This window comes from Oncorhynchus kisutch, linkage group LG15 (genome assembly GCF_002021735.2).
Source record: "Oncorhynchus kisutch isolate 150728-3 linkage group LG15, Okis_V2, whole genome shotgun sequence".
NCBI lineage: Eukaryota > Metazoa > Chordata > Actinopteri > Salmoniformes > Salmonidae > Oncorhynchus > Oncorhynchus kisutch.
In genome coordinates this window covers 61,641,065-61,668,213 of record NC_034188.2, presented here as the reverse complement: position 1 = coordinate 61,668,213, position 27,149 = coordinate 61,641,065, and the positions used below count along the sequence as shown (strand labels likewise).

At 43.4% G+C, this 27,149-nt stretch overlaps 2 protein-coding genes across 4 annotated transcripts in view; both read left to right on the top strand.

Annotated features, from left to right (window-relative positions):
- LOC109904826 (serine/threonine-protein kinase PAK 1) overlaps window positions 1–2,424 on the top strand; it is a 69,532-nt gene extending 67,108 nt beyond the window's left edge. Inside the window, exons 9-12 of the mRNA XM_031790721.1 lie at window positions 71–170; window positions 341–537; window positions 622–759; window positions 1,046–2,424. Of these exons, the coding sequence (XP_031646581.1) occupies window positions 71–170; window positions 341–537; window positions 622–759; window positions 1,046–1,132 (522 nt within the window). The 3' untranslated portion in view covers window positions 1,133–2,424. The remainder of the gene's footprint in view (window positions 1–70; window positions 171–340; window positions 538–621; window positions 760–1,045) is intronic.
- A 1,041-nt stretch (window positions 2,425–3,465) lies between these two features.
- LOC109904825 (glycerophosphodiester phosphodiesterase domain-containing protein 5) lies at window positions 3,466–27,142 on the top strand. Of its 3 annotated transcripts, none has more exons than XM_031790720.1 (17): window positions 3,466–3,766; window positions 12,049–12,126; window positions 12,693–12,798; window positions 14,224–14,327; window positions 14,504–14,597; window positions 16,770–16,829; window positions 17,352–17,450; window positions 17,590–17,683; window positions 18,750–18,895; window positions 22,006–22,088; window positions 22,667–22,817; window positions 22,956–23,174; window positions 23,295–23,452; window positions 23,526–23,670; window positions 24,176–24,258; window positions 24,409–24,488; window positions 25,131–27,142. In XM_031790720.1, exons 7-17 carry the CDS (start codon window positions 17,352–17,354, stop codon window positions 25,217–25,219), a joined length of 1,347 nt encoding a protein of 448 aa, XP_031646580.1. In that variant the 5' UTR covers window positions 3,466–3,766; window positions 12,049–12,126; window positions 12,693–12,798; window positions 14,224–14,327; window positions 14,504–14,597; window positions 16,770–16,829; the 3' UTR covers window positions 25,220–27,142. The 3 variants fall into 3 exon arrangements, with proteins under 3 accessions (XP_031646580.1, XP_031646578.1, XP_031646579.1); XM_031790718.1 differs by having other exon boundaries at window positions 3,479–3,766; window positions 24,872–27,142; XM_031790719.1 differs by lacking the exons at window positions 3,466–3,766; window positions 12,049–12,126; window positions 12,693–12,798; window positions 14,224–14,327; window positions 14,504–14,597 and adding an exon at window positions 14,707–14,723 and having other exon boundaries at window positions 24,872–27,142.
- The last annotated feature ends 7 nt before the right edge of the window (window positions 27,143–27,149 follow it).

The window sequence follows — 27,149 nt, the reverse complement described above, 5'->3', positions numbered from 1 at the left end:
TTGAGCACTTTTGTACATCTCTCGCTCTCTCTCTCTGTCTCTCTCTGTCTGTCTCTCTCTGTCTCTCCAGTGTCTGCAGGCCTTGGAATTCCTCCATTCCAACCAGGTGATTCATCGTGACATCAAGAGTGACAACATCCTTCTGGGAATGGACGGATCAGTGAAACTCAGTAAGTAACGCACTTGGGGTTGGACATGGGCATTAATGTGCAGTGTCTCCATTTGACCAGCAGTGGGCACTCATAGTCTGTGTTCTAATGCGGTACTACCACCTTAGACTTATACAGTGCATTGGAGTGCTATGTCCTATTCTAATGTGTGTTCTCTCTCTCCTCTCTAGCTGACTTTGGGTTCTGTGCCCAGATCACTCCAGAGCAGAGTAAGAGGAGCACCATGGTGGGGACTCCCTATTGGATGGCTCCAGAGGTGGTGACCAGAAAGGCCTACGGTCCTAAAGTTGACATCTGGTCTCTAGGCATCATGGCTATAGAGATGGTGGAGGGAGAACCCCCTTACCTCAACGAGAACCCACTCAGGGTAAGAGAGAGAGGTGTGTGTGTGTGTGTGTGTGTGTGTGTGTTTGTGTATAATGACCCCTGTCTGTCCTGTCCTATTTCCTAGGCGTTGTATCTGATTGCGACCAATGGGACTCCAGAACTTCAGAACCCAGAGAAACTGTCCTCAGTCTTCAGAGACTTCCTCAACTGCTGCCTGGAGATGGATGTGGAGAAGAGAGGGAGCGCTAATGACCTACTACAGGTAGAGAGGGAGCGCTAATGACCTACTACAGGTAGAGAGGGAGCGCTAATGACCTACTACAGGTAGAGAGGGAGCGCTAATGACCTACTACAGGTAGAGAGGGAGCGCTAATGACCTACTACAGGTAGAGAGGGAGCGCTAATGACCTACTACAGGTAGAGAGGGAGGAAGGTTAGGGGAAGTATGCCTGTGGTGAATAAGGTTGGTTTGAGCATCATACCACATCACCAGTTTTACCAGTTATAAACTAAATCCATCTTTCCTCTCCTCCTACTCCTCTCAACAGCACCAGTTCCTGAAGGTGGCCAAGCCTTTATCCAGTCTGACTCCTCTCATCCAGGCAGCCAAAGAAGCAGCTAAGGCTAACCGCTAACCTGCTAGATGCTAACCCCACAGATCACACCATCATTCTCTCTCTCTCTCTCCTCTGTCGCTCTCCCCCACTGGGGCAAACAAGACCCAGACAGGGGGTGTTTCAGGGGGTCCCATCCCCCTCAACCCCTTGACCGATCACGGTGACTGTGGGAAGGACGCTCTTACTGATGTCATCACTGGTACAAATATACTGATCGGATTGGAGGGGAGATTCAGGCCCAAAGACTCATGGGAGTTGTAGTTTCAGCAGGACAGTGGCTGTGGACTGGATCTTATCTGACCTTTGAACTGTTTGTTTGTTGATGTCTGACTGTTATTTTCATGTGTTGAAAAAGTGCATTTTAGTTTGATCTTTTCTTATGTGTTTTGTTTTGTGGAGAAGGGTTTGGTTGAAAGTGTAATGAAGAGACACAAAGTGGTACTGTTGATATCACCTCAGTCCCAAACCGCACCCTATTCCCTACATAGTGCACTACTTTTGTCAAAAATAGGGTGCCATTTGGGACGGTCTTTCACATCTGATCAAACGTTGGAATTCTATCTCCTTATCTCTCCCTCTCTTTCTCTGTCTGGCTGAGTGAGATGACACGCATGACAAACCTTTTTTATGGAATGTCTCAAATCATAATACAATAGTGATGATAATGATGGTACATGAAGGATGCCTGTGTACGATACAGTATAGAAGAACATATCTAAATCCTATTTTCCAGTACAATCGTTGCGGTACAATGTTGAACTGATCCTAGTCCCAACCCTCTGAAGATAGAGTGTACATTACATGTGAAAAAACTGCTCTAAAAGAACCAGAAGAATATTGTCTGCATTCTTTGTTCAGCAACGTGCTTTCTTTATGCAGATGGCGCTGAAGAATACCACCGTACCATTAAGAAGTATACTTTCTACCAGGTTTGGCTTTGTTCTGCCTTTGGCCTTAAACTGTCTCACAGGTGGAAGAGTTCCAGCAGACAGTTGAACAAACTCTAGTCTCTCTCACCAGACTCAGTGCTCTGCACGCTCCTGCGGCTGTGAGAAGAGACTACACAACCTTCAAATCTTGTCATTTCCCCAGACTACTGTAGCCCACCTGAGGTTAGACAGGTTTAGAACTGGGATAGACTGGATTGAACTTGCCCAAACTGGTTTAGACTGGTTTGGGACTGGTTCAGAGAAGGGTGGTGATAGTTATTGAAGTCTTCTCTTCCTGTGTATTGGAGCCATAATTATGTTTATCAAATGATTGTATTATTTTGACTGAGACAAATAAAGTAAAGAAAACGCTGTATGGTGGATAGAGTCTGGCTGTCTGTAAATCCGTTTCGGGCTGTTGTGTGTACCCCTGGTTAGGTCTGTTTATATAAAGTGTTATTGTCATTTTAAGTGTGTCAGCTCCTCTAAGAGGGTTCTCATCTGAATGGGAAATTAGACTCGTCACTGATTAAACTGGTAATTACTGTTGCCACAGTCTTAATCTGCCAGGCTAGACAAAGGGTATGTGTGTGTCTGTCGTAACCCACCAGCTCTTTATTTCTAGCCCTTTTTTTCTCTCACTGCCTCCAAGTCTCTGTCTCTGTCTACTTCTCTCTCTCCATCTCTGGGAGAATCTCAATTGCGTACTCCTTGCATCCTCTCTCCTTGCCTCTTACTCAAAACCCATTGGATGAGAAAGCTAGAGGTCCCGCTCCTCTGACCTTCTCCTCCAATGGGTTTTGAGAAGGAGGCAAGGCGAGAGGACAATCAGGAGTATGCAATTTGAGATTTTCCCTCTGTCTATTCTCTCCACCTCTCTCCCTTGTACGTTCTTCCCCATCCTGGGCTGGTAGACTGAATCGGCACGAGAGAGAGAAGAGATGTGGAGGAATGGCAGAGTGTGACATCATCAGTGACATGGGCAAACAACCACAGGAGCAGAGGAGAGAAAACAAAGGAGAAAAACGGGGAGACCCAAGGAGAGAGTGATCAAGACACAGGCTCAGAGTTTGGCTCTACTCAAGGGGATGGTGTTTCTGCTCCCCTTCATGCAATAATGTATGTGGGTGTGTCTGCTCTCCTTCATGCAATAATGTATGTGGGTGTGTCTGCTCTCCTTCATGCAATAATGCTCTTTGGCCATCTAGAGGTTTCAGTAACAGCTTTTACTAGCTGAGGGTTGTCAAAGTCCATTATGTCTGCTTGGTAAGGTACTATTGTCATTACATGTGTTACAGATTACCAAGAGCTTCACTGCCTCAAATTAGAGAAACACACACACTGTAGCCTAGGCTACTAAATAGTGATCAATTCGACTATAACAATATAAAATCTGTCGGTGTGGTTAAGTCGGTTATGTAGCACCAGTCTAGTCTGAGCTTCAAACAACCTTTTCATTTCCTGCCAAAGAACGAGCGTAATAGTTTCAGCCTATTTGTATCATTATTCCTTACTGTAATTATAGATGCATGTACTGTTAGCAACAGGTGGGAGTGGCCGTCTCTCTACGGCGTGTGCTGTCGTACTTTCTCTGGCGCGAGACAAACGCGGCTCTGATTATACCACCAGACTGCAGGAGGCTGCGGCAACACAGATCGCGTGCTTTTTTTTCAACGGATAAACAGAATAATAACGGCCGACTAGCTTTTATAATCACCGTCCGGTAAGTGTAAAATAGTTCGTAGCACAGTAAACGGTGGTAATATGAACCAACCGTTGTGTATTTTCTTGTTTTATTATTGGTTAACTAGTCCCATGCATATAAAGGCGGATCATCCTCTCTTGTGCTATGGGCAACGAAAGAATAGTAGTTTACTGGGCTATTCTACAAATATATAAATAAAACGATGACTGACTATTCGTTAGTATTCATTAGTAGGCCGTAGATTGATCAGTGAACACTATGATCATAACAGTTGATTGAATGAAGAATGATAGATTGCGTATGCTGCTGTGTGGAGTAGTCATTATCTCCGTGGAGACCGACACACGGAGGGAATGACCAGGCGGTTCTGTTGGCCACCGGTACATTTCTAGACTTACAAGATCTATCTGTTTCTTTCGGGGTCCGGCCTGTGTTTATTCTGTTATGTATGTGACGGTCCAGGAATATGAGGGTACACAGCATAGCCTACAGATCTCTCTCTCCCTCATCCCTTCTTCTGTCCATGATTAGCCTGGATGCTGTTTTAGTTTAGGTATTGCATTGGTGCTGGGCTAGCTTAACTGCTTTTTGGATGGGTGCTGGTGTATTGGTATGATTATTTTTTATGGGTGCTGAGGTATAGCATGGGTGGGAAGCGTATTGGTGCTGGTGTATAGCTTGGATGGGAAGCCAATTGGTGCTGGGAATAGCTTGAATGGGAAGCATAATGGTGCTGGTGTATAGCTTGAATGGGAAGCCCATTGGTGCTGGGTTAAAGCGTGGATGGGAAGCGTATTGGTGCTGGTGTATAGCTTGGATGGGAAGCCTATTGGTGCTGGGTTAAGGCGTGGATGGGAAGCGTATTGGTGCTGGTGTATAGCTTGGATGGGAAGCCTATTGGTGCTGGGTTAAAGCGTGGATGGGAAGCGTATTGGTGCTGGTGTATAGCTTGGATGGGAAGCCTATTGGTGCTGGTGTATAGCTTGGATGGGAAGCCTATTGGTGTTGGTGTTTGGCTTGGATGGGAAGCCTATTGGTGCTGGTGTATAGCTTGGATGGGAACCCTATTGGTGCTGGTGTATAGCTGGGGGTGGGAAGTATATTGGTGCTTGGAATAGCTTGGATGGGAAGCCTATTGGCGCTGGGGTATAGCTTGGATAGGAAGCCTATTGGTGCTGGTGTATAGCTTGGATGGGAAGTATATTGCTGCTGGGAATAGCTTGGATGGGAAGCCCTATTGGTGCTGGTGTATAGCTTGGATGGGAATCCTATTGGTGCTGGGGTTGGGAAGAAAATTGGTGCTGTGTTATAGCTTGGATGGGAAGCCTATTGGTGCTGTGTTACAGCTTGAATGGGAAGCCTATTGGTGCTGGTGTATAGCTTGGATGGGAAGCCTATTGGTGCTGGGATATAGCTTGGATTGGAAGCCTATTGGTGCTGGGATATAGCTGGGGTTGGGAATCCTATTGGTGCTGGAGTATAACTGGGGATGGGAAGCCTATTGGTGCTGGTGTATAGCTTGGATGGGAAGCCTACTGGTGCTGGTGTATAGCTTGGATGGGAGTATATTGGTGCTGGAGTTGGGAAGCCTATTGGTGCTGGGATTTAGCTTGGGCAGGAAGCCTATTGGTGCTGGTTAGCTGGGGTATAGCTGGGGATGATGATGTGGTGATGCTGGGAGAAAATGAACAACAGAGGGTCACTGTTAAGTTTAACACTATTTATAGACACACACACTGTCTGTAGCCCTGGCCTATGGTCATTGTTAAGCCTACGGTACAGGGCAGATACCAGATGGTGTATATTAGGCCATATAGTAATAACAATGAGTGTAATGGGAAGCCCCTTTCAATGTCAGCCATTGTGAGTGTACCGATAAGTTTACCAGTCTTTGACAAGGTCAGGGGTTCCTTGTCCATTCTACTCAGTCTAATTCTATGGTTTACAACACCAGCCCATGCTACCATTTACAGTGTGTCTGACTGTTTGCTGCTGTTTGTTTCCTGCTGTGTTTCTATGTGGTTTGTGTATGTAATGTGTGAGCTGTAAGAATTTCCTCTTGTAGGACAATAAACATCAATCTAGTCTATCTAATCTTTACCTGGACCTCAGATCAGTTTAGTCACTGTCTCTTTCACTCCTTCAGATTTGACATCAAATCTCTTTTACCATAGAGAGTATTACTCCAGTGAGCTGGTATGGCACCGCCACCATAACACCACTGTTATGTGCCAGTTCACTGGAGTTGGTCTGTCCTGTGAAAGAGATATGATCAGTGTATGGGATTAACCTAGTTTAATGGCGGTTCAGATTATTTGTCATGGGTTAGTGTTACAGTACAGATGAGGTAGGTTTATTTAATCCTACATACAGTTGAAGTTGGAAGTTTATATACACTTGGGTTGGAGTCATTAAAACTCATTTTTCAACCACTCCACAAATGTCCTGTTAACAAACTATAGTTTTGGCAAGTTGGTTAGGACATCTACTTTGTGCATGGCACAAGTAATTTTTCCAACAATTGTTTACAGACAGATTATTTCACTTATAATTCATTGTATCACAATTCCAGTAGGTCAGAAGTTTACATTCACTAAGTTGACTGTATCTTTAAAAAGCTTGGAAAATTCCATAAAATGAAGTCATGGCTTTTGAAGCTTCTGAAAGGCTAATTGACATAATTTGAGTCAATTGGGGGTGTACCTGTGGATGTATTTCAAGGCCTACCTTCAAACTCAGTGCCTCTTTGCTTGACATCATGGGAAAATCAAAAGAAATCAGCCAAAACCTCAGAAAAAATATTGTAGACCTCCACAAGTCTGGTTCATCCCTGAGAGCAATTTCCAAATGCCTGAAGGTACCACATTCATCTGTACAAACAATAGTACACAAGTATAAACACCATGGAACCACGTAGCCGTCATACCGCTCAGGAAGGAGACGCGTTCTGTCTCCTATAGATGAACGTACTTTGGTGCGAAAAGTGCAAATCAATCCCAGAACAACAGCAAAGGACCTTGTGAAGATGCTGGAGGAAACAGGTACAAAAGTATCTATATCCACAGTAAAATGAGTCCTATATCAACATAACCTGAAAGGCCGCTCAGTAGGGAAGAAGCCACTGTTCCAAAAAGCCAGACTATGGTTTGCAACTGGACATGAGGACAAAGATCATACTTTTTGGAGAAATGTCCTCTGGTCTGATGAAACAAAAATAGAACTGAACTCCTGCGAGCAAGGAGACCTTACAAACCTGACTCAGTTACACCAGCTCTGTCAGGAGGAATGGGCCAAAATTCACCCACCTTATTGTGGGAAACTTGTGGAAGGTTCCCTGAAACGTTTGACCCAAGTTAAACAATTTAAGGTCAATGCTACCAAATACTAATTGAGTGTATGTAAACTTCTGACCCACTGGAAGAAATGAAAGCTGAAATAAATCATGCTCTCTACTATTATTTTGACATTTCACATTCTTAAAATGAAGTGGTGATCCTAACTGACCTAAGACAGGGAATTTTTACTAGGATTAAATGTCAGGAATTGTGAAAAAAACTGAGTTTAAATGTATTTGGCTAAGGTGTATAAACTTCAGACTTCAACTGTAGATGTGTGTACCTTAGCTCAATGGAGTACAGGCTTAACTGAATGAACAATAAAGACGGACAGCAATATGACATTTTATTAAATAGTTTGGGGAATGGCCTCGTCGACAGATGATGTGATGGCAGGTAGCCCTATGCAGGACTCCTGGCGTCGAAACCACCCCGCTGGGTGAAAGGAGTTCTAATTATGGCCCTTGTTATTATAGCTGCTGGTGGTGGGGAGGTGGATGGTGCTGAAAAAGAGCAAGTGAGAGAACATGGGTAAATGTACATATAAATACATCCCATGATTTACGCCCGTTTGTTGAGAGAGGAAGGTGATAATTGCAAGAGTGAGCCCATAGGTTAAACAGCTAGCATGAGGAATGTGCATTATTGTGCCGTGCTTATAGGCTATAATGTAAATAGGTGAATGGTTAGTATGGAAAGAGGTAAAGAAATGAGAGGCTATGCTGATGATACGTTTGTATTCATAGAATAGGAAACAACAGTGATTTATGTTATGCTAAATGGATTAAGTTAAACAAGCATTCAGACCAGCCTTCCTGATTGAACTTTAGTCAACTACATTTTAATCCACTAACTGTACGCTAAATGTCCAAAATGAAAGCAAATAGAGTGAAGAAGGTAGATAGTTTGTGTTCTGTGTGAGAGACCTGTTTGGCTAGCCTGATTATCTGATTGTTTGTGTCTGATAGGTAGTAGTCCTTCAGCGCTCTGGAGAAAACGGATCCTATTTTTACCCTAATCTCTTTCCCTAGTCTTAATATCAAATCAAAGTTTATTTGTCACTTGCCCCCGAATACAACAGGTATTCACCTTCCAGTGAAATGCTTACTTAAAGGCCCTAACCAACAGTGCAATGTTAAAGTAAAAAATAGGTATTAGGTGAACAATAGATGAGTAAAGAAATAAAAACAACAGTAAAAAGACAGTGAAAAATAACAGCAGCAAGGCTATAACAGTAGAGAGGCTATATAAAGTAGTGAGGCTATAACAGTAGAGAGGCTATATAAAGTAGTGAGGCTATAACAGTAGCAAGGCTATATAAAGTAGTGAGGCTATAACAGTAGAGAGGCTATATAAAGTAGTGAGGCTATAACAGTAGAGAGGCTATATAAAGTAGTGAGGCTATAACAGTAGCAAGGCTATATAAAGTAGTGAGGCTATAACAGTAGAGAGGCTATATAAAGTAGTGAGGCTATAACAGTAGCGAGGCTATATAAAGTAGTGAGACTATAACAGTAGCAAGGCTATATAAAGTAGTGAGGCTATAACAGTAGAGAGGCTATATAAAGTAGTGAGGCTATAACAGTAGAGAGGCTATATAAAGTAGTGAGGCTATAACAGTAGCAAGGCTATATAAAGTAGTGAGGCTATAACAGTAGAGAGGCTATATAAAGTAGTGAGGCTATAACAGTAGCAAGGCTATATAAAGTAGTGAGGCTATAACAGTAGAGAGGCTATATAAAGTAGTGAGGCTATAACAGTAGCAAGGCTATATAAAGTAGTGAAGCTATAACAGTAGCAAGGCTATATAAAGTAGTGAGGCTATAACAGTAGCAAGGCTATATAAAGTAGTGAGGCTATAACAGTAGCATGGCTATATAAAGTAGTGAGGCTATAACAGTAGCATGGCTATATACAGTAGAGAGGCTATATAAAGTAGTGAGGCTATAACAGTAGCGAGGCTATATACAGTAGAGGCTATATACAGTAGCAAGGTTATATACAGTAGAGAGGCTATATAAAGTAGTGAGGCTATAACAGTAGCAAGGCTATATAAAGTAGCAAGGCTATATAAAGTAGTGAGGCTATAACGGTAGCATGGCTATATAAAGTAGTGAGGCTATAACAGTAGCATGGCTATATACAGTAGAGAGGCTATATAAAGTAGTGAGGCTATAACAGTAGCGAGGCTATATACAGTAGAGGCTATATACAGTAACAAGGCTATATACAGTAGAGAGGCTATATAAAGTAGTGAGGCTATAACAGTAGCAAGGCTATATAAAGTAGTGAGACTATAACAGTAGCGAGGCTATATAAAGTAGTGAGGCTATAACAGTAGCATGGCTATATACAGTAGAGAGGCTATATAAAGTAGTGAGGCTATAACAGTAGCGAGGCTATATACAGTAGCAAGGCTATATAAAGTAGTGAGGCTATAACAGTAGCAAGGCTATATAAAGTAGCGAGGCTATAACAGTAGCAAGGCTATATAAAGTAGTGAGGCTATAACAGTAGCATGGCTATATACAGTAGAGAGGCTATATAAAGTAGTGAGGCTATATAAAGTAGTGAGGCTATAACAGTAGCGAGGCTATATAAAGTAGTGAGGCTATAACAGTAGCATGGCTATATACAGTAGAGAGGCTATATAAAGTAGTGAGGCTATAACAGTAGCGAGGCTATATACAGTAGAGGCTATATACAGTAGCAAGGCTATATACAGTAGAGGCTATAACAGTAGCAAGGCTATATAAAGTAGCAAGGCTATATAAAGTAGTGAGGCTATAACAGTAGCAAGGCTATATAAAGTAGTGAGGCTATAACAGTAGCAAGGCTATATAAAGTAGTGAGGCTATAACAGTAGCATGGCTATATAGAGTAGAGAGGCTATATAAAGTAGTGAGGCTATAACAGTAGCGAGGCTATATACAGTAGAGGCTATATACAGTAGCAAGGCTATATAATGTAGTGAGGCTATAACAGTAGCAAGGCTATATAAAGTAGTGAGGCTATAACAGTAGCAAGGCTATATAAAGTAGTGAGGCTATAACAGTAGCATGGCTATATACAGTAGAGAGGCTATATAAAGTAGTGAGGCTATATAAAGTAGTGAGGCTATAACAGTAGCATGGCTATATACAGTAGAGAGGCTATATAAAGTAGTGAGGCTATATAAAGTAGTGAGGCTATAACAGTAGGGGGGGGGGACAAAGAAAATAGTCCGGGTAGCCATTTGAATACCTGTCTTATGGCTTAGGGGTAAAAACTGTTGAGAAGCCTTTTGGTCCTAGACTTGGCACTCCGGTACCGCTTGTCATGCGGTAGTAGAGAGGACAGTCTATGACTGGTGTCTTTGACAATTTTTAGGGCCTTCCTCTGACACCGCCTGGTGTAGAGGTCCTGGATGGCAGGCAGTTTAGCCCCAGTGAAGCACTGGGCCGTACGCACTACCCTCTGTAGTGCCTTGTGGTCAGAGGCCAAATAGTTGCCGTACCAGGCAGTGATGCAACCAGCTCTCGGTGTTACAGCTGTAGAACCTTTTGAGGATCTGAGGACCCATGCCAAGTCTTTTTAGTTTCCTGAGGGGGAATAGGCTTTGTTGTGCCCTCTTCACAACTGTCTTGGTGTGTTTGGACCATTCTGGTGATGTGGACACCAAGGAACTTGAAGCTCTCAACCTGCTCCACTACAGCCCCATCGATGAGAATGGGGGCATGCTCAGTCCTCCTTTTCCTGTAGTCCACAATCATCTTCTCTATCCTATCCCCTCTAACCGGAAGATGGGTACTCCCTCTCTCCCTTCCTCCTTTCCTCCCTTCCTCCCCCCACTCTCCCTCTAACTACCAACAGGTCTTAGGTCAGTGGACATGAAGATTAAGTGTTAGGTCAGTAGAGACAGTGTAGAGTGCTGTAGATGGTTGTTAGGTCAGTGGATACAGTATAGAATGCTGTAGATGGTTGTTAGGTCAGTGGATACAGTGTAGAATGCTGTAGATGGTTGTTAGGTCAGTGGATACAGTGTGGAATGCTGTAGATGGTTGTTAGGTCAGTGGATACAGTGTAGAGTGCTGTAGATGGTTGTTAGGTCAGTGGATACAGTGTATAATGCTGTAGATGGTTGTTAGGTCAGTGGATACAGTGTAGAATGCTGTAGATGGTTGTTAGGTCAGTGGATACAGTGTAGAATGCTGTAGATGGTTGTTAGGTCAGTGGATACAGTGTAGAGGGCTGTAGATGGTTGTTAGGTCAGTGGATACAGTATAGAATGCTGTAGATGGTTGTTAGGAGACCTGGTTTTAAGTAGACTAGATATGTTAGTGTTTAAAAAGGAGCTGGATGCAGATCAGGGTTGATTGAGAAGGGAGGCCATTTTGGATGTGTCTAAAGACACAGTAGGGCCTAGATTCAAATCGGACTGTGGAAGATCCGCGTTATAGTGTGATTTACATTTAAAGGTAATTTCCAATTAAACCAGCATATGCAACTTGTACTGTGAATGCGGTCTCCGCAAACACGGAAACATTGCCTTTTAAAAGGTGCATAGCTGAAAAGGGGCGATCAGATTGAATCTAGCCCTAGATCTACTAGATTTCCTCTGGTGAATCTTGGTCTGTTGGTAAACTTAAATCTACTAAACTCTCTCTAAGCTTATTTTTGCTTGTGATTGGGTATGACAGTGAACTAAACTAAAGGCATTTAGAAATTATTCAAGAAATCAATTGTTAAATATCATACATCTTAAAGTCCAAATATTTATGTAGAAATCACAGATTGTCCCTTTATGCTCCCATCTCTCTCTCTCTCTCTTTTTCATTCCACAGCTCTCCTTCAATACCGAAAAACTACTGGGACCAAAGACAGTCTCCATTCAGTCTTTTCTGTCCCCTGTCTCTCTCCCTCCTTCCCTTCCTCTCTGTCTCTCATCCTCTCTTTCCCTTTTGTCTCTGGGATGCGGGGCTGTAGGTGAGGCTGCGGGTGAGGGTCCGTGTCCAGTCCGAAGCTGGGGAAGTTAAAGGTGGTGCGGCGGCAGCTGCTGCAGAGGTAAACTACTAGTGTCTGTGTGTGTTCACGGTCACGTTCGTTATGGTGATGAGAATACATCTTCTTTAATGAAACGAAGAAACTTAAACAAACTTACAAAAACAACAAAACGAACATGAAGCTATAATAATAGTGCTGACACAGGCAACTAAACATAGACAATCACCCAAGGAATATGGCTGCCTACTTATGGTTCCCAATCAGAGACAACGATAAACAGCTGCCTCTAATTGAGAACCAATCTAGGCAACCATAGACATACAAAAACCCTAGACAGGACAAAAACCCAACAAACCACCCCTTGTCACACCCTGACCTAACCAAAATAATAAAGAAAACAAAGATAACTAAGGTCAGGGCGTGACATGCAAGTGTGTGTGTTTCTTGTGATGAAGATTCCATTCTAATTGATAGATGATACAGTACTATAGTATTAGCTGTCGTTAACAGGTAGAATAGTATTGTTATAGTATTATAGTGTGTTGTTCCCAGGTGATATTATATTAATATTTTATTATATTCTTGTGTATAGTATTATATCTTAGTATTATTGTGATTTTATCCAGGTATGAGCACCAGCCGTTTGTGTCGTGTCTGGCTGGTCTGTACGGCTGTCAATGGAGACGCTACCAGAGGGCCAAGTCTCAGCCTGGGGAGTGCTGCTGCAGCAGGGTAGCCTATACACAGGCACACACACACACACATACACACACACAGAGAAGCACACACGCACGCTCGCACACACACACATACATACACACACAGAGAAGCACGCTCACACGCTCACACACACACACACACACACACACAGAGAAGCACGCTTGCACGCACACACACACACAGAGAAGCACGCTCGCACACACACACAGAGAAGCACGCACGCACACACACACACACACACACACACACACACACACACACAGAGAAGCACGCACGCTCGCACACATACACATACACACACAGAGAAGCACGCTCGCACGCACACACATACACACACACACTCAGGCACGTGCACAGGTAGGGTTCAACCAGTGCCCTTCTGTGAAAAAGTGTCTTTGCAGCTCTGTGGATTTTTGAATACTGTTCAAGACAAAGATTGGGGCAATTCGACTGCTTGTTAGTAAGAGGAAAATGTCAGCAGCAGAATAAACTCAAATCAAGTAAAAACATGTTTGTTTCGACTGCTTAGCTAACTAGCTAGCTAGAATATTTATATCATAATTCGCTCTGATCAGCTGATAGCCACTCTTTTCCTGATGTCAATCATCTCTCATGGTGTTTAGCCCAAGGAGTCACTGCCTTGCTTGCAGTGTGTGATGAGTGAGTGTGTTGTTGTAGAAAATAAATAGACTGTTCTGCAGCAAGGTGCTCACACTGACTAAAGCTAGAACGTTATCTGAAACACTGACTAAAGCTAGAATGTTATCTGAAACACTGACTAAAGCTAGAATGTTATCTGAAACACTGACTAAAGCTAGAACGTTATCTGAAACACTGACTAAAGCTAGAACGTTATCTGAAACACTGACTAAAGCTAGAACGTTATCTGAAACACTGACTAAAGCTAGAATGTTATCTGAAACACTGACTAAAGCTAGAATGTTATCTGAAACACTGACTAAAGCTAGAACGTTATCTGAAACACTGACTAAAGCTAGAATGTTATCTGAAACACTGACTAAAGCTAGAACGTTATCTGAAACACTGACTAAAGCTAGAACGTTATCTGAAACACTGACTAAAGCTAGAATGTTATCTGAAACACTGACTAAAGCTAGAACGTTATCTGAAACACTGACTAAAGCGAGAACGTTATCTGAAACAGTGTGTGGTGAGTTTGCTGATAGTGCAGAGTGGACTGGGCACGTGCTGAGTATTGATTCTCTCTCTGCTGACATACTGCAACTGCAGTGTATGTTGTTAATGTTACTGATCTAACCCTTTATAGGAACAATTACTCTCTCTCTCTCTCTCTCTTTGACTGCCTCTCTCTCTCTGACCCCCCACTCTCCCTCTACCCCCCCTCATGTCTCTCCCCTTCTCATCCCCTCTCCCTTCTCTCTCCCCCCTCTCTTCTTCCTTCTCTCTCTCCTACAGGTAGAGTGTGGGAGCGTGGTCCTTCTGGTCCTGACCTTCCTCCTCTCCTCTCTGTTCCTCTACTTCTGGAGCCAGGCTCACAACGATTACAATGATTTTGATTGGTGGGTCACGCGCATGCACGACACACAAACACATGTGTACGACACACACACCACCCACGCACACGTGCACGCAAGCATGCACGCACAGACACACACACACCACACGCGCATATATACACACACACACACACACCACACATGCACAGATTGTACTACAGTATATGTATGCATTGCAGGTTTAACTTTGAGACTCTGGGATTCTGGTTCCCCTGGTCTCTGGTGCTGCTGGTTGTTGCTGCTGTTCTGTTCACCTACATCTCTCTGCTGCTGGTGAGAACTAGAACTACTACTATAAATACTACTATACTTATACTACTGATATTACTGTACTATTTCTACTGTTACTACTACTGTGCAACTACTGCTGCCCGTTTCTCCTACATCTCTCTGCTGCTGGTGAGAACTAGTAATACTACTATACATACTATACATACATACATACATACTACGTACTATACTTGTATTAATACTATTACTATAATATTATTACTACTATTCTATTGCTGCTGCTCTGCTGCTGGTGAGAACTATAGTACTATCACTATATGAATTCTATGCTACTGTTGCTGCTCTCTTCAGTACTACTACATTACTGTACTACTGCTGCTCTCTTCAGTACTACTACATTACTATACCACTGTACTACTGCTGCTCTCTTCAGTACTACTACATTACTATACCACTGTACTACTGCTGCTCTCTTCAGTACTACTACATTACTATACCACTGTACTACTGCTGCTCTCTTCAGTACTACTACATTACTATACCACTGTAATGTTGCTGCTCTCTTCAGTACTACTACATTACTATACCACTGTACTACTGCTGCTCTCTTCAGTACTACTACATTACTATACCACTGTACTGTTGCTGCTCTCTTCAGTACTACTACATTACTATACCACTGTACTGCTGCTGCTCTCTTCAGTACTACTACATTACTATACCACTGTACTGTTGCTGCTCTCTTCAGTACTACTACATTACTATACCACTGTACTGTTGCTGCTCTCTTCAGTACTACTACATTACTATACCACTGTACTACTGCTGCTCTCTTCAGTACTACTACATTACTATACCACTGTACTGTTGCTGCTCTCTTCAGTACTACTACATTACTATACCACTGTACTACTGCTGCTCTCTTCAGTACTACTACATTACTATACCAATGTACTGCTGCTGCTCTCTTCAGTACTACTACATTACTATACCAATGTACTGCTGCTGCTCTCTTCAGTACTACTACATTACTATACCACTGTACTACCTGCTGCTCTCTTCAGTACTACTACATTACTATACCACTGTACTACTGCTGCTCTCTTCAGTACTACTACATTACTATACCACTGTACTACCTGCTGCTCTCTTCAGTACTACTACATTACTATACCACTGTACTGTTGCTGGTCTCTTCAGTACTACTACATTACTATACCACTGTACTGTTGCTGCTCTCTTCAGTACTACTACATTACTATACCACTGTACTACTGCTGCTCTCTTCAGTACTACTACATTACTATACCACTGTACTACTGCTGCTCTCTTCAGTACTACTACATTACTATACCACTGTACTACCTGCTGCTCTCTTCAGTACTACTACATTACTATACCACTGTACTGCTGCTGCTCTCTTCAGTACTACTACATTACTATACCACTGTACTACCTGCTGCTCTCTTCAGTACTACTACATTACTATACCACTGTACTACTGCTGCTCTCTTCAGTACTACTACATTACTATACCACTGTACTACCTGCTGCTCTCTTCAGTACTACTACATTACTATACCACTGTACTGTTGCTGGTCTCTTCAGTACTACTACATTACTATACCACTGTACTGTTGCTGCTCTCTTCAGTACTACTACATTACTATACCACTGTACTACTGCTGCTCTCTTCAGTACTACTACATTACTATACCACTGTACTACTGCTGCTCTCTTCAGTACTACTACATTACTATACCACTGTACTACCTGCTGCTCTCTTCAGTACTACTACATTACTATACCACTGTACTGTTGCTGCTCTCTTCAGTACTACTACATTACTATACCACTGTACTGTTGCTGCTCTCTTCAGTACTACTACATTACTATACCACTGTACTACTGCTGCTCTCTTCAGTACTACTACATTACTATACCACTGTACTACTGCTGCTCTCTTCAGTACTACTACATTACTATACCACTGTACTACTGCTGCTCTCTTCAGTACTACTACATTACTATACCACTGTACTACCTGCTGCTCTCTTCAGTACTACTACATTACTATACCACTGTACTACTGCTGCTCTCTTCAGTACTACTACATTACTATACCACTGCTGCTCTCTTCAGTACTACTACATTACTATACCACTGTACTACTGCTGCTCTGTTCATTTACATCTCTATGTTGTTGTCTTGCAGGTACTGGCAGTGTGTTTACTGTCTGAGGGACAGAGGTTGTACCTTCACTGGAGTCACAAGGTATCTCCCATCCTCCATGGAGTACAGCACACAGTCAAATCAAATCACATTTTATTTGTCACATGTTTAGCAGATGTTATTGCGGGTGTAGCGAAATGCTTGTGTTTCTAGCTCCAACAGTGCAGTAATATCTAACAAGTAATATCTAACAATACACACAATCTAAAGTAAAGGAATGGAATTAAGACTATATAAATATTTGGATGAGCAATTTCAGAGCAGCATAGACTAAGATACAGTAGAATAGAATAGAATACAGTATATACTTATGAGATGAGTAATGCATAGACTCAGATCCAGTAGAATATAATACATTATATACTTATGAGATGAGTAATACAAAATATGTAAACATTATTTAAGTGACTAGTGTTGGTGGCCAGTAAATGGCCAGTGATTTCAAGTATATGTATATAGGGCAGCAGCCTCTTATTCACACACACACACATCATCTGTGAAGAAGCACAGACTGATCTGGATGACACATATGTTGATTAGTCCTTTGATATTTTTCTGTGTTAGATGGGGATTGTGGTGACCCTGGCATTCGCTGTCAGTGCCACGGCTGTTCTGTCTGAGGTGTGGAGTAAAGAGTGGAAGACCCTCCTCCTCTCCCTGCAGGTTGGCTAATCTAGCCGTCACTCACACATACACAGACCAATAAAATCAAGCGACCCAAAGTGACAATTTGAAATGTGTATGTTCAGTTGTCTGCATTGTGATATGAACGTTTCGCTGTCTCCCCTTCTCTATTGGCTAGGTCACAGCCCCCTTTCTTCATGTAGGCGGGGTTTTATTTCTGACACTCCTGTCCTGGCCAATAGCGCTGCACTTTTTTCGCATGAACAAGAGAGGTAAGTGCTCCGATTGGCTGCTGTAAAACAAGTCCAGCTTCTGGTCGTGTTCCCCTGCTCAGTCGTTGCGGACAAATGCCAGATTTTTCAAAGCCTGGATAGGTATTTTACGTATCAGCTAACCACATCTATGTTATAGCAACCTGGTGTCCAACTGCACGGTCAAGGATGTGGCACACAACCATTGGTTGACGCATGCAACATCTGAGCAGAAGAACGCAACCCCTGTTGACTGAGACTTAGAGGAAACTTTGTTGTAAACCTGACATAGACACTGCATTGTGTGTATTGTTGTGAATTGTTCAATATTACTGCACTGTTGGAGCTAGAAACACAAGCATTTCACTACACTCGCAATAACATCTGCTAAATGTGTATGTGAAAATGAAATTTGATTTGATGACGCACACTCTGTGCTTCGCTTTCTCTCTCTCTTTTTCCCTCTATCTCTCGCTCTCTCTTGTTTCTCTGTCATCTCCATGGTCACTGTTCTGAGTTGTCGTGGTGACATGAAGCTGTAGGTGGACTAGCTGACTCATGTCTGGCCTCTCTGTGGAGGATAATGACACACACACACTTAAGCTGTGTCAGGTGTACAGTAGTCTGATTTAAAGGGGCAATCTGCGGTTCACACAATAACAAACGACGCCCGTCACCTATTGTGGTAAACAGCTACGGGATGGGGCTGGAGAAATGTAACCATTCATAGACCAAGTGTTTATACATTCATGAGGCATTCATAAATCATTCAATAAATCAATGGGTAAATAAAAATGGATGTAGCAATCACAGATTGCCCCTTTAAGCTCTGATTTCATCATTAAGACTTGTATAACTAGAATTAGAACACTGGATCTCTGCTAGAGAGCCTGTTCCAGTATGAGGTTGTTGTGAAATATGGTCACGCTCTCTCTCGCTCTCTATGGCTCTCTCTCACTCTCTCGCTCTCTATGGCTCTCTCGCTCTCTTGCTGTCTATGGCTCTCTCGCTCTCTCTTGCTCTCTATGGCTCGCTCACTCTCTCGCCCTCTTGCTCTCTATGGCTCTCGCTCTTTCTCTCTCTCTAGTGCATCAGGTGTGTCTGTTGGGTGTGTACCTGGGTGTATTCTTCAGTCTGTACCTGGTTCCTCTGGCCATGTATTCTCCCTGCATCAGAGAAGCTGGAACCCTGGGACCCAAACCAACACTCCTCGGACACAGAGGAGCTCCCATGGTACATATCTATATATCAATGACATCATTATTAATATTATCACTATCTATATATTACATTATTATCAATAGTATCACGATCTATATATAACAGTATTATCAATAGTATCACGATCTATATATTACATTATTATCAATAGTATCACGATCTATATATTACATTATTATCAATAGTATCACGATCTATATATTACATTATTATCAATAGTATCACGATCTATATATTACATTATTATCAATAGTATCACGATCTATATATAACAGTATTATCAACATTATCATTATCAATAACTTCATGATCAATATTATCACCCAATATATATATATATATAACATTATCATCTATCAATAACTTCATGATCAATATTATCACTATCAATACCATCATTATCAATATTATCACTATCAATCAATACAACATACAAGATACAGTATGGCACAGAAACGTTCCCATGGTAAATCCAGTGACATTACTTTAACACAGAGGCTCTGGCCTGTTACTTTAGAGAGTCAGAGAAGAGAGTGAGTTCCTGATTAGAATAAAGTCTGGCACTGGAAAATGTACTTTACTTTGATGCCCTGGTATTGGAAATCTCGCGCACCGCTCCAGCGCTCCATGTCCTTTTCTACCGCTCTGCTAAAAACTACTCCAGCGCTCCATGTCCTTTTCTACCGCTCTGCTAAAAACCGCTCCGGCGCTCCATGTCCTTTTCTACCGCTCTGCTAAAAACCGCTCCGGCGCTCCATGTCCTTTTCTACCGCTCTGCTAAAAACCGCTCCGGCGCTCCATGTCCTTTTCTACCGCTCTGCTAAAAACCGCTCCGGCGCTCCATGTCCTTTTCTACTGCTCTGCTAAAAACCGCTCCAGCGCTCCATGTCCTTTTCTACCGCTCTGCTAAAAACCGCTCCGGCGCTCCATGTCCTTTTCTACCGCTCTGCTAAAAACCGCTCCAGCGCTCCATGTCCTTTTCTACCGCTCTGCTAAAAACCGCTCCGGCGCTCCATGTCCTTTTCTACCGCTCTGCTAAAAACCGCTCCAGCGCTCCATGTCCTTTTCTACCGCTCTGCTAAAAACCGCTCCGGCGCTCCATGTCCTTTTCTACCGCTCTGCTAAAAACCGCTCCGGCGCTCCATGTCCTTTTCTACCGCTCTGCTAAAAACCGCTCCAGCGCTCCATGTCCTTTTCTACCGCTCTGCTAAAAACCGCTCCAGCGCTCCATGTCCTTTTCTACCGCTCTGCTAAAAACTGCTCCGGCGCTCCATGTCCTTTTCTACTGCTCTGCTAAAAACTGCTCCAGCGCTCCATGTCCTTTTCTACCGCTCTGCTAAAAACCGCTCCAGCGCTCCATGTCCTTTTCTACTGCTCTGCTAAAAACCGCTCCGGCGCTCCATGTCCTTTTCTACCGCTCTGCTAAAAACCGCTCCAGCGCTCCAGGTCCTTTTCTACCGCTCTGCTAAAAACCGCTCCAGCGCTCCATGTCCTTTTCTACCGCTCTGCTAAAAACCGCTCCAGCGCTCCATGTCCTTTTCTACCGCTCTGCTAAAAACCGCTCCAGCGCAGAGCCACTGTGGATGTTTAACACCCTTTTGGCTGCTCTTGACAGGCTGGGCAGAGATGCAGAGTTGTTGTTTTTATGTTCCTATAGGTAGGATTTTAGGCAAAATAACCAAATCAGTATGGAAAGCTCATTGACAGTGGCAATATGCCAGGCCTATAGAGTCCAAATCAATTATGGCCTATAGAGTCCAAATCAATTATGGCCTATAGAGTCCAAATCAATTATGGCCTATAGAGTCCAAATCAATTATGGCCTATAGAGTCCAAATCAATTATGGCCTATGGAGTCAAAATCAATTATGGCCTATAGAGTCCAAATCAATTATGGCCTATTGAGTTCAAATCAATTATGGCCTATTGAGTTCAAATCAATTATGGCCTATTGAGTTCAAATCAATTATGGCCTATTGAGTTCAAATCAATTATGGCCTATTGAGTTCAAATCAATTATGGCCTATTGAGTTCAAATCAATTATGGCCTATTGAGTTCAAATCAATTATGGCCTATTGAGTTCAAATCAATTATGGCCTATTGAGTTCAAATCAATTATGGCCTATTGAGTTCAAATCAATTATGGCCTATTGAGTCAAAATCAACTATGGCCTATAGAGTCAAAATCAACTATGGCCTATAGAGTCAAAATCAATTATGGCCTATTGAGTCAAAATCAATTATGGCCTATTGAGTCAAAATCAATTATGGCCTATAGAGTCAAAATCAAGTATGGCCTATAGAGTCAAAATCAATTATGGCCTATTGAGTCAAAATCAATTATGGCCTATTGAGTCAAAATCAATTATGGCCTATAGAGTCAAAATCAATTATGGCCTATAGAGTCAAAATCAATTATGGCCTATAGAGTCAAAATCAATTATGGCCTATAGAGTCAAAATCAATTATGGCCTATAGAGTCAAAATCAATTATGGCCTATTGAGTCAAAATCAATTATGGCCTATTGAGTCAAAATCAATTATGGCCTATTGTGTAGATAATATAACGGAAATGAACACAACATTTAAGAGATCTGATGTTTAGTTCATAAATACTTTGCTACAATGACACACTTAGTTATCTATCTACCTCGTTCTTTTCTTTTAGCATGTGCACGTAGTATGTACACCATCATGCTTCAGGATACCTTTCTTTTCAGATTCCACAATGATTATTTAATTTTAGACACTACATCACCTCACTCCCTCTCTTGTTCTTGGTCCTCATCTTTGTCACATTATTTTAGTCACATTGATTTAGCACTTGTGTGTTTTATCAGTTTCTTCATGAAAATATTTAGTGAACTCAATGACAGTAGCTAAAGCAAGGGGATATAGCAGCACACAAGTAGACTACAAATGCATGCTGGGCCGGGAATGCCCTGAGCTGGTGAGGTGAGTGCTACTGGAGACCAAATTGGAGCTGGCGAGAAGGCTGACGCTCCAGCCTTTAGGAATCTCGCACCAGGCTCCAGTCAAATTGGGAACGCTCCGCTCCTCGCTCCACTCCTCGCTCCGCTCACATACCTTGGTGTGTTCGTGCTTGTCTGTCCTCTAACAGCTTGCTCCAGAGAACACTCTAATGTCCTTTGAGAGTGCAGTGGAGGCTGGAGTGGACGGGCTGGAGACTGACATCACTATAAGGTACACACCCCTCTCTGTCTTGTTTTCTGTCTTGTTTGTCTGTCCCCTTCTGATCCCTGTAATAGCCCCGTGTCCTGGCTAGCTTTGACCCCTGTCCTGCCTTGTCCTGTCCTGTCAGCCTTGTACTGGCAGCCTTGTACTAATCCTAGAGATCAGACATTAGCGTTAGCGTCCCTCCACTCCTCACAGTTAATGTGATTACAGCCTAACTAATCCAGTTAGAGGTTAGTACTCCTGTCCAGGCCTGCTAGCCTGGCGCTGGCTGTGTTCTCTATGTGGCCTTTAGCATTAGCATGTAGGACGCAGACCTGGACTCAAATACTATTTCAAATCATTTCAGGTACTTTAGCTGGGCTTGAGAAGCTGGGAGGGTGTAATGGAGTTAGCCTGGTGTAATGGAACCGCCCATCAGGCACTTCAGGAAGTCTAAAGCAAACGCTCAATGTATTTGAAAGACTTAGACTTCCTGATGTACAATAGTACATGCATTTGAACCGGGCCTGTTAGCAGGACCTTAGCTAGCAGACCTTGTGAACGGTAGCACCTAATCTCTCCCCTCCCCATTCTCTCTCTCCTAGTGCTGATGGCGTTCCGTTTGTGATGCATGACCTCACCCTGCAGAGGACCACTAACGTAGAGGAGGTGTTTCCTAACAGAACACACACACCTGCTGCCCTGTTCACCTGGTCTGATGTACAGCAGCTCAACGCTGGGGCCTGGTTCCTCTCTGTAAGGACACTCGCACTTTTGAATGGAGACACACACACACACACAGTAGCTGACTTCAGCGCCATGGGTTAGTTAGTAGCTGTATTACAGACCGCTTTTAACCACCTCTCTCTCTCCGCCCCCCCCTCTCCCTCCCAGTGGGATCCTTTTGGCACGGTGTCCTCTCTGTCTCCAGAGCAGCGAGCGCTAGCTGCCAATCAGACTGTTCCCTCCCTGGCTGAAGTTCTGGGCGTAGCGAATCGGACGGGCAGGACAGTGTTGTTTGACCTGAGACAGCCTCCTCCTGGACACCCTTATAGAGACAACTACCTCAACATCACCCTCGACCTCATACACACACACATCAACTCCAGCCAAGTATGTGTGTGGCTGGGGGGGGGGGAACCATGTTACAGGACCATGTTAGAAAGGCCTGCCGCCATGCTCTTATAAGGGACAGACTTTTTTAAGAGTGTGTGTGTGTGTGTGTGTGTGTAGGTGCTGTGGCTGCCATCAGATCAGAGAGGGGAGATACAGCAGGTGGATCCAGAGCTGCAACAGACAGCCGGACAGACTGCCTCTATTCAGGAACTACAGGACAACCACATCACTTCCCTCAACCTGCATTACAGCACCATGTCTCTACAACACATCAGGTACACACCCACACACACATGATGTACTATAAAACGTCTCACTCCTCACCCACCATGAATGTGTGTGTTTCAGTAAGTACAGGTCGGTGAACATCAGTGTGAACCTGTATGTAGTGAACCAGCCGTGGCTCTACTCTCTGGCCTGGTGCAGTGGAGCATCCTCTGTTACCACCAACAACATGCTGCTGAGAGATATACACACACCTCTGCTCCTTGTGGTGAGACACACACACACACTGCTGCTCCTTGTGGTGAGACACACACACACACTGCTGCTCCTTGTGGTGAGACACACACACACACCTCTGCTCCTTGTGGTGAGACACACACACACACTTCTGCTCCTTGTGGTGAGACACACACACACACACTGCTGCTCCTTGTGGTGAGACACACACACACACCGCAGCTCCTTGTGGTGAGACACACACACACACCGCTGCTCCTTGTGGTGAGACACACACACACACACTGCTGCTCCTTGTGGTGAGACACACACACACACCTCTGCTCCTTGTGGTGAGACACACACACACACCATTTTCTTCTTTCCAGCCATTATTATGAGCCGTCCTCCCCTCAGCAGCCTGCTGTGACACACACACACACTGCTAATCAACATGGGAGGCACACACACACACACCTCACACACATGTTCTCGTTATGGTGAGACGCACACACAAACACACACTAATGTCTTCACGTGTTTCCCAACCCTTACAGACTCCAGAGCAGTACAGTGTGATGTGGGTTCTGACTGACCTGGTCTCTGCTGCTCTTATCGTCTGCATCTTCATATTCCACTGGTGAGTTCACACGTTTCTACATACATGTCAAAGGTGTGTGAGTGAGATGATTTCAGTGGAAAATATAATGGGTTAGTTAGGTAAAGGTGTGTCTGTAAGGTGTGTCTGTATGTGTGTGTGTGAAGTGTGCTATTTCTCCCTGTCCTACAGGTGGCGTGAGCGAGGCTTACACTTCTGGTCAGGCAGTCGGCAGACACACAAGACCGGGCCTTATAGCAAGTTCCGGACCGGTAAGGACAACAACAATATCATACTAAAAACTGTACATCACTGTAGCCCTCTCCCATTGGGCTAGTCTCCTACTTGTGGAAACACAGGGGCATATACTAAAAAGCACACCGACATTTTAATCTCTTGCATATCTGTACAGTTTATGAGCTGGATTAGCTGATTGTTTCTGACATTCAATTGAAATTCTAAAATAATCTCTGCTCAATGCCCATGGTGTTCTAACCCTCTAGTTTGTTGGACACATAACATTAAAAGCCTGTTTCATCAGAGGCAGTATGTTGGTGCATTTTTAAGGCAGTGTACAGCCGTGCACCTCCAGGATGATTTGATATTTGACTTGGAATGCCGGCGTAAATGATTCTGTGTTCTGTCTGTGCCTTAGATCCAGTGGAGTCAGGGAGGGGTCGATGGAATCCCTTCCACTCAGAGTCTCCCACTAGAACCCTCATCTCCCTCCCTCTGGACCTTAACCCATGAACCACTCAACTCGCGAACCCTGCATGAACCAATGAACCTCCCATGAACCATTCCCAAACCCCAAACCATTGGACCTCAACCCACACATGAACCCTGCACCAACCGCTGACCTGAACCTCAACTACCCCACCCCTGACCTCTAACCCATATCCTTTGCCCGGCAGAGCTCAGCGACGTCTGGTCCATCTCCAGTGGGAATGTCCGAACGGAACTACGGACCCCCAGTACCCTCCACACCATCACAGAGGAGTAACACACAGACACTCACACAGAGGCATATAAGTACACACACACACACACAGACACTCACCCAGTCACACACACACAAAGTGTGAACGCACAAGAATAAGCAAAGGAAAACAGGGAGGAAAACAAGAGGAGGAACTGAATGTGTAAAAAAGAGGAAGAGGAAGAGGAAGAGGGTGATGTAATGTGAAAGATGAGTCAGTATTTTGATCATCCTGACTGACTGTTGTTCCTGTGTCCTCACCTGACCAGCTCATTCACACTCATTCTGGTGACCACTGGAACTACACAACTGAACTGCTCAAGTATGAAGTATACACTGAACAAAAATATAAATGCAACATGTAAAGTGTTGGTCCCATGTTTCATGAGCCAAAATAAGAAATCCCAGACATTTTCCATACGCACAAAAAGCTTATTTCTCTCAAATTTTGTGCACAAATTTGTTTACATCCCTGTAAGTGAGCATTTCCCCTTTGCCAAAATAATCCATCCACCTGACAGGTGTGACATGTCAAGAAGCTGATTAAACAGCATGATCATTACACAGGTGCACCTTGTCCTGGGGACAATAAATGCCCACTTCAAATTGTGCACTTTTGTCACACAACACAATGCCACAGATGACTCAAGTTTTGAGGGAGCGTGTAATTGGCATGCTGACTGCAGGACTGTCCACCAGAGAATTGAATGTTAATTTCTCTACCATAAGCTGCATGGTAGAGAATTTGGCAGTACATCCAACCAGCCCCAGACCACGTGTAACCACTCCATCCCAGGACCTCCACATCCAGCTTCTTCACCTGAAGGATCGTCTGAGGGGGGGGGGGGGGGGGGGCACGGCTCCCCAGTGGGTGGGCCTATGCCCTCCATGGCTGCACCCCTACCCAGTCATGTGAAATACATAGATTGGGGCCTAATTTATTTATTTCAATTGACTGATTTCTTTCTATGAACTGTAACTCAGTAAAATCTTTGAAATGGTTGCATGTTGTGTTTAGATTTTTGTTCAGTATATATTTGTTGTTCTCATAACTGCACAGACATCAGCTGCATTAGAGGAATTGATGAATAGTGTCTTGTATTTTGTGTGTGAGTGAGTGGATGCAGGTGAACACTGACTGTACTGTGGTTTTAATGATCATCAGTTGCTATTTAGATTTGAATGTATGACCAAGCAGTAGCCTAGTGTTTTAGCATGGCAGTGAAATACAGCGTCTGCTTCTGCAAACATACATCTATCTATCATGAGATCTACTTTATTTTGAGGTTGTAGAAGCTATGTGAGTATGACTTTCAGGTGTTGTGTGGAAAGTTGCTGGTTCCAGGTGTTAGTCTGAGCGTTGGTTGGTTGGTAATGGCTCTGTGGACAGTGTTGAGCGGGAGACAGTAGATCTAAGTGCCATAGGAGACACACTGTCCACAAGCCACTGGCAAGCCATACAGAGGATAGAAGAGAGGTTTTAGGGGGCTTCTACAGAACTTTTGTAATTATCTGAAGCCTTCTAGAACTCTCACAATACATTCTAGAACACTCCAAGACAAAACAAATACATGTTGACAATCTGTATGTTCACAGTAAACCAACTAACAACAGAGCAGTTGATATTCTGATGACCAGAGAGTAAAATAATTATCTTCTGCCATTGGTAGAATTGCACTCCGCCTTGCTTGCATTAGAGACCGCTAGGCTATACAAATACCATGCTATCATGAATCAAAACCTATATTTGGTCCCAACAATGATTCAAAGGTATCAAACACTCAATGTAATTGTTGTTAAATAGCAAAAGGCTACATAGTATTTCTGGTCGTTTTCTGTTTAACAGGGTGACCATTTTGTTTGAATGTATGAGCCTTCTCAATGTTTACTGTACCTATTTTCTGACTGTAAATGGTAATACCTGATATTAAACATCTTTAAAGGGTTGAGTTGG

Bases quoted from the DNA above. Each gene is read 5' to 3' on its own strand.
- LOC109904825 (XM_031790718.1), top strand. From the start codon at position 17,352: ATGGGGATTGTGGTGACCCTGGCATTCGCTGTCAGTGCCACGGCTGTT. The intron at 17,684-18,749 runs GTAAGTGCTCCG...CTCTCTCTCTAG, and splicing joins TTTTCGCATGAACAAGAGAG to TGCATCAGGTGTGTCTGTTG. The intron at 23,175-23,294 runs GTATGTGTGTGG...GTGTGTGTGTAG, and splicing joins CACACATCAACTCCAGCCAA to GTGCTGTGGCTGCCATCAGA.